The sequence below is a fragment of the Vidua macroura genome, chromosome 4, assembly GCF_024509145.1.
Source record: "Vidua macroura isolate BioBank_ID:100142 chromosome 4, ASM2450914v1, whole genome shotgun sequence".
In the NCBI taxonomy this organism is placed as follows: domain Eukaryota; kingdom Metazoa; phylum Chordata; class Aves; order Passeriformes; family Viduidae; genus Vidua; species Vidua macroura.
In genome coordinates, this window is record NC_071574.1 from 2,428,927 (window position 1) to 2,441,817 (window position 12,891).

A 12,891-nucleotide genomic window follows, 5' to 3' on the forward strand; every position below is an offset into this window, starting at 1 on the left:
CTCTATGGGCTGGGAAAGGCTGTTTGGAAATGCCCTGCCAGGCCTCACACCTCTGAACTGCAAAACTCACTCTCACCTATAGACATGCAGAAAAATTTGGCACAGGCTGTTCTTAGAAGCAAGGGAGCAGGGAGTTCTGCCCAGCAGTGCTTACGTGTCACCCGCCACTGCCGTCCTGCTGGCTTGTGTCTGCGACATCTTCCTCTTCATGTTGTTCTCCTTCAGCACGCTGGTTCCACCGGGGAAGATCCCTTCCATCAAGTCCATGGTTGTCTTCATTTTGGAATCTGGATCCAGGATATCAGCCAGAGACTTGTCTTTATGGACAATTTCTTTTGCTAGAGCCTCTGACTTAATATCCTCTGGGGTCTTGTTCTTTGCCTTCACTGGGGGTGCTGTGCTGGTTATCCCGGAGTCCAGGCTGACATTTTCCAGTGCTGGCTCTCTGGGGTTACCTTCAGGCTGAGTTATGGGCTGTCTGTCGGTGCTGTGAGGTCCTTCAGGAGAAGCAGGGGACTGGTGCTGCTGATCCACAGCAGATGGAGAGGCAGTCCTCTTTAATGGTGTTGGCCAGTTATTTTCACCGGTGCTGGTGCCCAACTCTGTTATCTCCCTCTCGGCCGGGAAAGCTTTGGGAAAGCTTTTGAAGCTGCTATGGACAGAAACATTCTGTGAGATGGAGAGAAATCTACCACCCAGGACCATTGTGAACACATGGTAAAGGCCTACAAGAAGTGAGTTTTCCTTCTCTCTCACTTGTTTTTGTGTCTTGCTTCTCATTCCAATATGAAGGGTCCACAGTGTGAAGCCACTGGCACCAGAATTGTTTTGTCCCTTCAACCTGGGCACTGCTGGATTGTCCTTCCAATACAGAAAGAACTAGTAAACACCAAGTCACTTTGTTTTCCACTGGCAGGCTGAGGACATTGTGCTTCCCCCCTGGGAGTGCCCTCCTGAGCAGCCTCTACTCCGCTTGTCCTTGCTACGTTGGAAAGCCAATCACTACTACAGCCCCAGCCAGATTCTTCCCAGATGGATATCAGAGCAGCTTCCTGGGAGTGAGGGAAGCTGTGCTGAGTTAAACCTCCTGGGCACCTCGCCCAAAGTCCCGTCCTTCAGGAGAATTTCCCTATACAGCCTGACTGTGACATATTTGCATTGTCATTTCTTGGCAGACAGTTACTGCTTCATAGCAGCATTATTTTGTGCCAGGCCCAAAATATATTCTGGGAAATACTAACTGTTTGGAGAAACCCATCATGGATTTTCACAGCTGTCTCTCAAAACCCAGTAACTGGAAGGAGCCAGCAGCCATTCCAGCTCTGTGCTGGAGAGAGTCAGAAGCAACCGCACTGAAATCTGCAGGGAGAACCAGCCCAGGAGCGTTCCCCCATAGTCCCGTCCTGGGAGTTTTGGGGAACACCTGTCAGTGCACCTGCTGGTGGACCAGCAGTGAGTCTGTCATTCTCTGTCCCCTGACAACGTGCAGGCTCCCTGCCTGGCTGGCAGCTGGGGGTCCCACGGCCCGAGGGATGAGCCCCATCTGTCCCAGCCCTGCATAACTTACTGTATATGGCCCTGCACCGCCCGAACCGCCGCGCTCCAGCCCGCCCTTACCTCGTGCCAGCCTCCTCTGGGAGCCGGGGGGATTTGTCTCCAGCTGCCCCGTTCCCCTCAGCAGGAGGGGGAGGAGGTGGGAATTCCTCAGTGCCGTTGGGAGAAGTGCAAGAGCTGAGCTCGGGAAGAGGACGGGATGGCGGTGGCGGGGAGAAGGGCGGTTGGGAAGGCGCGACAAACACCTCGTCGTCCTCCTCGTCCTGCAGCGCCGGCGGGGGCGTGAGCTGCAGCCCCGACTCCGAGATCCTGAGCTGGGTCATGGCCTGGGGAGAAGGAGTCTCTGGGTCGGAGGAAGTGCTGCTCTGCGTGGGCAGGGACTGCCACCTCTGGGAGGGCTTTGGCCCGGCTGCCGGCGGACACACCATGGCCCTGGCGTGGCCGCTGTCTTTGGCCGAATGAGCCCACGCCACTTTGGGCAGGAGGGACCTGTGCAGCAGCCCCGCTTTCCTCCTCCACATCATCTCTTCCGTGGGAGTCTCGGGGGATCTGTCCTGGACAGCATCCAGAGGCTGTGCCTGATTGCTCCCGCTGCCCTCAGGGGGAACAGCCTCTTGTTTGGCATGGTGCTGTCTCGGAGCCTGGCTGTCACCGGTGCTCTGCAAGTCTGAGGGAGCCTGGGCAGGTGTATTAGGGGAAGAGTGGCCAGGCCCAGAAGAAGTAAGGTTAAGGAACAAGGGTTTAAAGCCTTGCTTTTGCTCAGGATAGTGACTCCTTGCCTCTGTTGGGGCTGGGAAAAATGCAGAAGTCCTGCTATCTGGCCTGGAAAGTTCTGAGAGCTTGTGATTCTCAACCAGCGTGGCAGGCCCAGCGACAACCTCTGTGCTGCGGAGGGGATGGGGATAGTAACTTGTGAATGCCATTTTCTCTGAGTGGCTTCTTTCTTTCTTGCTGAAAGACCTGAATACCAAGAGACAGACCATGGTAAGATTAATAACTCATCAATGAGCAGGAAAATTGATTGTGCACCTCCTTAATGGGCAAGTTATCAACACCACCAGAGGCCAGCATCACTGCCTGCTGGTCTACGTGAGGTACAGCTGAGCTTTGAAAGTGGAAGTGAAATCCTGAGCCAGATTCACTCCCTCTCACCATCTCCCATAATTTTCAGCGTGTGCTACATCACACACGTAGCGTGCACTACAGCAGTAACTCAATAGAAAAAATATTAGGAGAACCTAATGGCTGGCTTCCTTTCCCGCTCTGCTTTCAATTTTGTTTGTTACAGATGGAGTGAGTAGCAATTGTTGTAAGATAGACTATTTGACATTATCTACCATCAAACTCCATCCTCAATTGCTTGTAATTTTAAGAATTTCAGCTCTGTGAGCCAAATATTCCCATAATGTTATCTGCTCCTTTTGGAAAGGGGCCATTAAAATGATTCAACTGTCTCCAAGAACAAAGCAAGGCCAAAAAATGCACTGTTTTGACTATGGAGAAAACTGAAAAAAGCTCTTGCAGCCTTGGAATCCTATTAGAAGAAAAAGCTCCCTCAGACAGGCAGGTGTGACAAACACCAAAGCCAACACATTCCAACTGCAAGAGGATGTTAAGGCTGCAAAGCCAGCAGATTGAATTATTCCTTCCAGGTGTTTTAGGGTGTTCACACGTGAGCCTGAGAAACAGCGTCTGGCCTTTGGAGTGAGGATTCTGCTTGGAATCTAGAGCCAAACCTATTTGCCTGTCTGCCTGTTTAGCTGGAAAACAAACTGAGCAGTAATAATGGCACTGGCAGATGCAAGAGAAGGTGGCCTGGAACCACGAGGCCATATCATAAACCAATAAAACACAACAAAGCTCTACTGCCAGTGCATTTTCTCTTCTTGAGATGCATTGTCAAATAATCCCCACGCTGCCAATCTGTGATGCTGGAGACTTGGGCCCCAAATTTGTTCTCAGATGGATTGGTACTAATTAAGAATAACTCTGTCAAAGACATGGGTTGTTCTGGCTTTATTCTGGTGTGACTGAGAATAGAATTTGGCAGCCTGTGCCTGGGGGTGGGGAAACTTCCCAGACAGGCTGCTCTTGGTATTGTCTGTGGTTCCTGGACAGTAGCAGTGTGTATTCTTTTCAGATGCTCAGTGTTTGTCGGGGACGCCAGATGGTGATTCTCTAATTCAGAGATCTCTCCCACTGTGGAAGCAACTGTAGATTCTAAAACTGGGAGCAGTTCCCAATGTCGTGTGACACCTGGGGAGCAGAGGAACAGCACGTGTGACTGGACCAAGTGTTCGCTGACCAAGGTTTTCCTCTCTCAACCATCTGTTTTCCTCCTCCAGCAGGAGAGGTAGTAGGCATGGTCCCATCTCCTCTCCAGCAGCACATGGGGCAGCTGTGTCCCAAGGAAACCTGGAAACGTAATTCCTGCTGCCTGTCGTGCCTCCCTGAAGGGCCCGTGCATGGAAAACGCTTCTCCTGTCCTTTTGTTTTACCTTTTGGGAAAGCCAGTTCTGAGCAAAAGGGAAAACAACCTCCCATGTCCCAGAAGAAATGTGCTTGCGGGAGCATGCGGGATGCCTATGCTGCACAAACATCATAAAACTGTTAATGACAAATAATCTTTGTGCAGTGAAGCATGAAAACGAGAAACCTGCATTTCGTGCCCCAGTAAACTTGTTTTCAGTCTGGGTGTTCAATCCCATTACTTGGAAAATAGAATGGGGAAAGAAAAAAAAAATAAAAGGAAAGCACAAGCAGTGACTGAGCAGCAGGATGAAATGCCATCTCTAGGAGAGAAGGGGAGGCAGGAGGAACTGAAACAGCTACATTGTTCTCTTAGGAAAAAACATGGAAAAAGTTATTCCAAATCAAAGTAAACAAGTGTGTTTTAAATAATCCTACAAGGATGTGCCTGAAGGCAGATTGAGTCCCTTTAAAACAACATTTATGTGTTCTTAGGGGCAAAAATGGCCAGAAGTAAGATCAGCCAGAGTAGGAGCCTTCCTCTGCCTCCAGCTGTCACTCCCTGACCCAGAGTTGCATGAAGAAACCTTTGGACACAGCAGCGTTAACTCCCACTGGGACCACAGAGAGGGCTGGCATTTACTGCAAGTTTGTGAGGAACAGAGCTCCTTTGTGAACAATGCTTTTAGTCCCTCTTGATGGCTTTTACTGTAATGGGAGTTAGCTGTTTGGGCACTCGGGGCTTAGGGCAAACATCTATTTATTATTTAAATGTAAATACAGCACGACCAACTTCAGCTCTCATTAGCTTCAAAACAATCAGGGGCTAAGTGGAGACTTACATAAGTCCTAAGACATTGAATTTTGTGCTTACACTTTTCTGCTTTTAAAAACATTTCTCTCTCCCCTGTTGCTGAGCAAAACATCCTGCCTGGATGAAGGGAAGCAGCCCAAAGGCTAGCTCCCAGTTGAGCATGATTAAGGAAATATTCTGGGTTTAGTCCCTCGCTTTTGGGGAGGCAGCATCCTGGATGGATAAAACCAGCCAGAGTGGGACATGGAGGTATTTTTTCCTTTAGGATCCTTCAGTTAATGCTATCATCCAATGTGAGTTTCAACAGCAGACCAAACACGCTGTAGCTACATAAGTGGGAATTTGCTGCACAAACACGCTCACGACGGCACGAAGAGGACTTGAAAATAAATTAATGTCTGTGGTGAAAGAAAAAGCTTGTAACAACTCCTCTTAAGTCTGCTGGGCACAGCACACCTGGAACTGTGTTTGTGCAGGTCTCAGCTCTAGACAGCCCATAACAACTGCTTTTGGTAGTGGGATGGCCAGAGCTGGCCCTGCAGTGACACAGGGGACACGGACACACACCCACCTGGCTCCTGCGCTGACCACGTAGAAGGGATCCCTCACCATGGGGCCGAACTCACTGCTCTCCCTTCTCAGCAGCTCCTGGGGTACCAAGACAGTGTCAGCAGCAAGCAGGAAGCAAAACAAAATACCAAAACATGGATGAGAATGCCTTCCAAAGCCTGAGGGCAAGTCATTCCCCATGGCTATCCACTCCTGCCTATCTCCAAATAAATTCCTGCAGTGACAGTGCAACTATGCAGCCTGAAAGGAACATTAAGCACTGTACAAAAGGCCCTGAAAAACAAGCAGTGAGTGAGGCAGAGAAGTCTTCTGCTAAACTGGAAATAAACATTTCTCACAAAAATATCTGAAAGGCCAAAAGAAATCTAATAAATAATAAAAAAAAACCTCGTTCTGTTGGTTTGGCTTTGTCCCCCATGTTTATAGCTGTGGGATTGCACTGGAGATGGATCAGAAACAAACCTAATGAAGAAAGCACTTCAACATATACTTCCCTTTCAAACAGACCCTATGGACTGGTGTATATACTGGAAGTCAAGTTAGGATTTAAGAACAGGATTTTCACAAGTGCCTTACTGCCTATGGGACTAATCCTCATTCCACAGGTGGTTACAGCTAAATCCCTCTGGGAAACAACCCTAAGGGCTCTCCCCTCTTCAGTGCCTGAACTAAGACCCTGTGAGCAGATCTGCAGTGCTCTTGACCCTCTTCCTCACCTTGGCTTCCAACAGGCAGAACCTCTGGTTTGGCTGCTGAGTGTATGAACAATCGAAAATGAGCCAGGAGGGGGAAATAAAGATCGCAAGAACTGCCCTGTACCTCCTGCCTGGTAAGAGTTGGGCAAGGCAAAATGAATTTGGGCTGCTTGTCATCCAACCTGTCACCAAAAAGTACACTTTGGGGATTTTTCTCTCTCTGCTTGTCTGGGTTTGTTGCTGCTCTGATTGTCAAGTGTGACAAAATGGCACAGATGGGCCTGGTGCCTGGCTGGGGTGGAAAAATACTGATGGTGGGATGAGACAGGGGTGGTTCTGGAAGTGCATTCCAGTCACTTGATATTCACAAGCTGCTTTTTAAATTCACTCTATTTAAAGATGCGGCGTGGGAGCTGAGGGCTACTGAGGGAGGATGTGTAGAATGAAGCACACAATGAGTTTGGGAGGGCAGCTTCTTCCCCCCCACGCCGGTTTGGTCCATTTGTGAGACGCTGCCCAGAGCCTCCTCTCTTGTCACTTGACTCAGGACCACTTTGTTGCTCCTGGATAATCTGCTTAGGGCCAGGAGTGAGTGCAGGAGAAGAAGGAGATGTCCTGGATCTCAGCTGCCCTGTAAGTATGTGAGCCTCTCCAAACACTCAGCCTATTTGGGGCTAGGAGCCTGTCCACACATTTTGGTTGTTTGCTGCCTCTCTCAGTGATGATTGGAGCCTGGCATGGAAATAGGGATGGGGCAGCAGACCCGGCACTGCTGTAAATCCATGTGGCTCGACCAGTTGCACTTTCCTAAATAGGTCTGAAGAGATTGCAGCTAGCTGAAGAGCTGGCCTGGGCAGTTGCTCTTTAAGGATTTAGCCTGGTTCTAATGTTTACCATCATCAGAGTCAGTCGAATTCCCCATTTGTGACATCAGTGCGATGTTCCCAACCACCAAGCAGGGGACATGGAAGGGCCAGGGTCTCTGTTCAGTTTTCTCTGTGATGTTTCCCACCAGGGCTGGAGGCTAAACATAATGGTTATTTGGCAGTGCCTCTGCCCAGCACTTCCCAGCACTGTCAGGCATAGTGGGAGCCAAGGCAATTCCAAGCAGCCTCTAATCCTCTCTACTTTGCACCAGGAAAATGGGCTGAGGCAAATCGCCATCTTAGTGGGACACTCCACCAGAAATGTGCTCAGTGCTTCTCCTGTGCTGCCCGCAGGTAAGGACAGGACATCTCAGATGGGATGTCCAGAGCAGCAAGACCATACCAGCATATGCACTGGAATCCCAGCATCCCTGACACCCCTGCCACAGCCCAGCAAGGAGAGAGCGGAACCCCACCAGTGATCTTTTCATGAAGGTGCACTAAACTGCCTCAGCACGTGATGAATCTGTCTCTAATCAGTGGAGTCCTGGCCATGACTGGACATCAGCCTGTTCTCTGACATCCCCCCCATTCCCTGGTTCTGAGATCCCCACTTGTGGGTGCACATGACCCCGTTCCCACGTACCTGGTGTTTCTTATCCGCCGTGGGAGACGACCTGGAACGTATGTGCACAGGGGCCGGCTGATTGTCATACCTATCGAGCAAGTCTTCCACAGACACCGATTTCCCGGATTTCCTGGCGGTGGAGGGGGTTTCAAAGACCTGCTCCTGCTTCCTGTAGCGAGGCTGGCCCTGCATGCCTAGCAGGTCTGTCTGTGTACCTTTGGTGAGATCCGATCTGGGTCTGTAATCCCGGCACCTCTCTGGTTTGGGCCAGCTGGTGACCGGGCTGTCCTGGTGCCCTGGCACCTTCTCATCTCCGCTCGTGTCCAAGTAGTCCATCAGCCCAGGGGGAAGGGTGGAAGACATCCGTCCCGTCCTGGATATCCGCTCTATGGACTCTCTGCGGCGGTAAAGGTTCTGGTCCTGGAGGGAATTCATGCTGGAGGCGGAGGAAAGGCTCTGGCTGTCGGGGCCACCCAGCTGCAGGTAGGAGCTGTGGGAGCGCTCCCGGAGCAGCCCGATGTCCTGCGAGGACGGCCGTCGCCCCGTTTTGCGCTCGATGTAGTCGGCCAGGGCGTTCTGTTGGAGCTGCTTGAGCTCTGGCTTGGACAGGCTGGCTGTGGAGGAAGCTTTGCCGTCCCTCTCGAAGATCTTGCGCCGGTCGGCCACCGTGTTCTCTGGGAAGATAAAATGGGTGTTTTTCTTCTGGAAGGAGAAAGGCGACGGCTCCCCGTCCGAGATGCCCACCTCATTCATCTTCTCGGGCTCTGAGTAGGAGCGCTTCTTCTGCTCCGCTGTCAGCCGCTTCCGGCCCCCGATGCGCAGCACGTGCTGCGTCCTGCTGTAGTCCAGGCTGGAGAAGCCTCCTTCTGTGGGCGTGATGCTGTGCCTCTCCTTGGGGGTGTGTGGGGACACCGCCGTGCTCCTCATGCCCACGTGGGCCGAGGCAGGCCTCTGGGGCACCCTCTTGGGCGTGTTCCCGAATGGGGGGCTGATCCGCCGGAAGGAGGTGGCCCTCAGCACCCTGGACTGGGCATCTTTGATGCTGTTCCTGTAGGCCCTGTTAAACGACATGTCCAGCTGCGACCCGTGCGCATCCTGGATGTTGTCCTTCCAGAGGATCTCCTTCTCAGGCTCACCTCCCAGCTGGAATGTGCTCCTACTCCGTGGAAGCTGACCTGCCCTTATTTGCACCTCGTTTTCAGGACACAGGCTGTAGTACTCACTGGGTCTTGCCTGCTTCACCGAAGCCACCATCTGCAGCTCGACGGGGTGCCAGTCAGCCTCTTCCAGCTTCCCGTTTCTGACGGACAGGCTGGAGCCCCTGCCTGGCTCACTGGGCAGCTTGCTCCTCATGTCCTCTGGGCTGTGCACGGAGCACCTCGTGCCGGTGGGCTGGTTCGTCCTGCTCGGCCCATAGTGCTGGCCAAAGCTGGGAACGCCGGCACTCTGGGGCCGGGGAGCGCTCTGCTCCCGCTGCTCAAACTTGTTGACCTTCTCCAGCACCGAGCAGCGGGGCTTACCAGCCTCTGGTTTGCTGTAGGGAAAGCTTTGGGTGCTGCTGGAGCTGAGCCGGCTCCTCCCGAAATCCGAGGTCTTTGGGAGCTGAGGAGAAGGGGGCTCTTTGCACTTTGGCTCAGCAACGTGGAACAGAGCCACGCTCGTGCCCTCCTCCTCCTGCCTCGTGAAGGCCTGGGGGTCCACATCGCTCCACTGCCTGTGCCCCTGCTCCCTGTGATCCTTCTCCTCTCTGCTGCTGCTGTTCAGGAAGGACAGTCTGGTGTTGGAATAACCCTCTCCCAGTTGCATCTCCCTTAGCTCGGAGCTGCTTTGCCTCCTGGAGCTCTCTGCGATGTTCTGCAAGGAAGAGAAGCCATACTGCTTGGCCTTGCTGTGACCCCATGGGTGGGCAGCACCAGTGTCTCTCTCGTTTACCTGTGCATTGCCATTTTTCTCCTCCTGGGATCCAGGTAGCCAGTCCTCTTTGGGCTGGTAATGGGTTTTCCTCTCACTAGCCTCCCTCAGCTGGGGTTGTGGACCCTGGAAAATGGGCTTGGAGGCCTGTGTGGTAGCCGCGGTCTCCCGGTGGCTGTGTGCTGCCTTGTAAAGGGGTAGCAGCTCCTCCTTTCGTGACACAGCCAGGCTGAGCTCCGGGCCTGTTGCGCTGGGAGGTTTCTGCTGGATGAGTTTGGCTTCATGCTTTCTCTCAGTGGCAGGGGGCTGGTAGAAGATGGTCGACCTGTTTGTAGTGCTTTGGTTTCCATTCTCATCCAAGCCCAGAGTGCTGCCGGCTACGGCCTTGTCGTAGGAGAGCAGGAGGGCTGGGGAGTACCCACTTTCTTTGGCCAGAGCTGGGTAAAGCGTCCCGGTGCTGCCGGAAGAAGGCTGGGGCACCTGGGCGTAGTGCGGCTCTGGGGAGGGAACGGCGTAGACACCGGTGGGCAGCAGGGGCTGCCCTGGCTGGGCCGCCTGGGAATAGCTCTGCTTGGCCTTCATGGTGGGGCTGCTCTCCGGACTCTTCTCCACCACAGTGTGCAGGTGTCCTTCTCCGAAGGGTGGTTTCAGCAGCGGCCCCTGCGGCAGGGAGCTGATGAGCGGCGCCCAGGCCCCTTTTGGCTGGGTCCGGCCAGGCTTGTTGGGCTCAAGGCCGGTGCCTGAGCCGGGCCTCTCGTGGTGCCTGATGGCCGCGTAGCTGTCGCTGCGAGCGGGAGGCAGGGGCGGCCCCTTGGGCGGCTGGCTCTTGCCGTCCGAGGGGCCCTGCGCCGGCTGTGCCCAGGAGGAGGCGGCGTTGTGCCGGCTGAAGGCGTGGAGCCTGCCGTGGCCGCGGCCGTCGCCGCCGGGGAGCAGCGCCGAGGGCTTCACCTCGTACTCCTGGGAGATGCGCTGTTGGGCGTCGTAGACCGTCCGGACGTAGCGGATGTCCGCCTGCCTCATGCCCTCCGGCAGCCCCCCGCGGGACTGCGCGCTGTCCGGGGAGCACGAGTGCTCCTTGCCCAGCGGAGCCACGGGGTACTCGGGGATGCTGGAGTTGGTGGAGAAGGAGCTGTAGGCAGAGTCTCTCTTGCTGTGGAGGTGGGAGAGCTGGTCGATGCTGTTGGTGGATTTGGCCGGGGACAGGTGGCAAGGGTGGTAGGCAGGGGAGGAGTGGTCCAAGCTCTCCATGCTGCCCCGGGAGCTGTACTGATCGGGGCTCCTCCTCAGATAGCCATGCTCGTACGCAGAGAGATCGCTGGTGGAGGAGCTGGGGGACAGCAAGAGAAGAGTGAAAACCAGCAGAGGAGAGGCACAACAACTTATAAGTGAGCTCAGAAGCGAGATGTTTAGTTTTGAGATGAAAACCCATATTTGGGCCTTGCTCCATCCCCTGTCTGGAGTCATCCCAGTTCACAAAGAGGAACTGCTTGACATTGCAACACATGGCTCTTATTTACCACAGAAGGGTGGGAGGGAGATACAGACAGAAAGATGGTGCATCTCTGGAGCCAGGGAGGATCGACCCCACCCAGCAAACCCATCCAAAGCCCTTGGAAAGCTGAATGAGCACCGACGCCACTGAGGAGGAGGAGGAGAGGAGCACAAGGGGCGTTCTAGGGGGAATCTAATATCTTTCTTTTTTTCCCATTTCATTTCTTTTTATGGAGATGAAGGCTATGCCCTGGCAGGCTTCCTGGAAATTCAGCTGTCCCAAGGATAGTTTGTTTGCTGCGAGAAAACTAAGCTGACAAGAGGAGAGATGTACGTGCCTGTGCCTGGAGGAAAGTGGGGTGCAACCACACAAACAGTCTGAGAATTCCCAGGAAGTCTGCACTGCCACCTCTTCTTGCAGCTTAGCAGGTGCAGGTACACCTTGGCACTTTCTCTGAGGTGTCCAAAGAGGACTCATGGCCACCAGAAAAGTGATCAAAAAAAGAAAGATATTCAGAGATCTTTCTATCCATGGGAAGGGAGCTCTTTGTGCCAGTCACAAGGGGATGTCACAAACTTCTGCAGAGTTTGCCCCTGGCTAATCTTCTCTTCCAGATTCAAGCAAATACAGTGAGGACTGGAGAGGGTACCCTGAGGATTTCACTTTTCTTCCCTCTCTCCCAGCTTCCCTTCCTCGGGTATGACTTTCTCTAGTTCCCTGTGCAACGACATGTGCTGTCCTGGCAGAGCCACAGGGAAGCAGCTGGAAGGGATGGGCTGTGGCAGGGCAAGGCACAGAGCTGGAAGCTGGCTCCAGATCACATCCAAAACAAGTGACAGACCCAGGGGAAAAGGCTGCTAAAGAGGAGGAAAGGCAGAAGGAAGCCTGCCCACAGCAGCTCTGCAGAGAGATGCAGAGGAACACAGGCAGGAAGAGATATGGCAAATCTCAGGATGAAGCTGGTTTGCTCATTTAAATGCACCACTCTATTTTGGATTCAAATAACCATCTCCCTGGCAATGCCCAGCACAAGCCTAGCCAGCTGGCCACTAGATGTTCCCCGTGCTCCTTCTCAAGCACCCAGGAGACAGAGCTGTGCTGCCAAAGGCTCTGCCAGGAACTGCCTGGGAAGCAAAGCCCCTTGGTGGGAAAGGGGTACGCTCCAGCATGAGCTGTGCTGAGGCCACAGACCAACACACTTTATTTTCTGCAACCATATCCTCACTTTCTTTAATGCTCTTTTTTTTCTTTCCTCTTCTCTGCCAAGAATCAGTCTAGCCAGTAGAAGAAAGTGATGTTTCAATCCCAGAGTCTATAATGGAGAGCTTCAAACCCTTCTGTCTCTCCAGGGAAAATCTTTTAAGGCCAGAATTTAAACTTGTCCTTCCTCAAGCTGCCCTGCACGTTCAGCTGTGATAGAGCTGACTCCTGCAGAAAGCCACTGCCAAACCAGGAAATCCCTCCCTGAACTCCTCACCCTGGGAGCGCTGTCGCTGATGCACTGTTGGCTGCTCTGTTACACTGACAGCCTCTGCTACCTACACCCTTTTCTCCCTTTTTGTTCAGCAGGCCAATTTAGACTTGGATTTCTTTTCCTTTGCTGGGGAAACAACCACTCTGTGTTTCTATATAGGGGCATCCACAGAAAGCTCTACCGGCATCCTAGCAGTGAGCTCCCATTTTTGTAGGAAGGGGGACTTCCTAGCTGTTAATCACCCCACAGAGAACTTATAGGAGGAAAACAAAGCCACTTTAACTGGGAAACAAAACAGGAACTGATTTAATCTGAACCCTGGCTGTTTGTAAACCTGTCCAGTTGTATGGAGGCATCTGGTACCATTTTCCCACTACACCTTTGTGCCCTCCCTTCCCTCCACAGTTGTGCAATACTT

At 53.1% G+C, this 12,891-nt stretch overlaps 1 protein-coding gene across 3 annotated transcripts in view; it reads right to left on the reverse strand.

Moving 5' to 3' along the window:
• SHROOM3 (shroom family member 3) overlaps positions 1-12,891 on the reverse strand; it is a 115,710-nt gene that overhangs the window by 5,630 nt on the left and 97,189 nt on the right. For 2 of the 3 annotated variants that reach the window (XM_053975317.1, XM_053975315.1), the window contains 4 exons: positions 7,615-10,834; positions 5,409-5,485; positions 1,618-2,514; positions 155-652 (listed from right to left, as the gene is read on the reverse strand). In XM_053975317.1, the coding sequence (XP_053831292.1) occupies positions 155-652; positions 1,618-2,514; positions 5,409-5,485; positions 7,615-10,834 (4,692 nt within the window). The remainder of the gene's footprint in view (positions 1-154; positions 653-1,617; positions 2,515-5,408; positions 5,486-7,614; positions 10,835-12,891) is intronic. The other variant, XM_053975316.1, reaches the window with a different exon arrangement.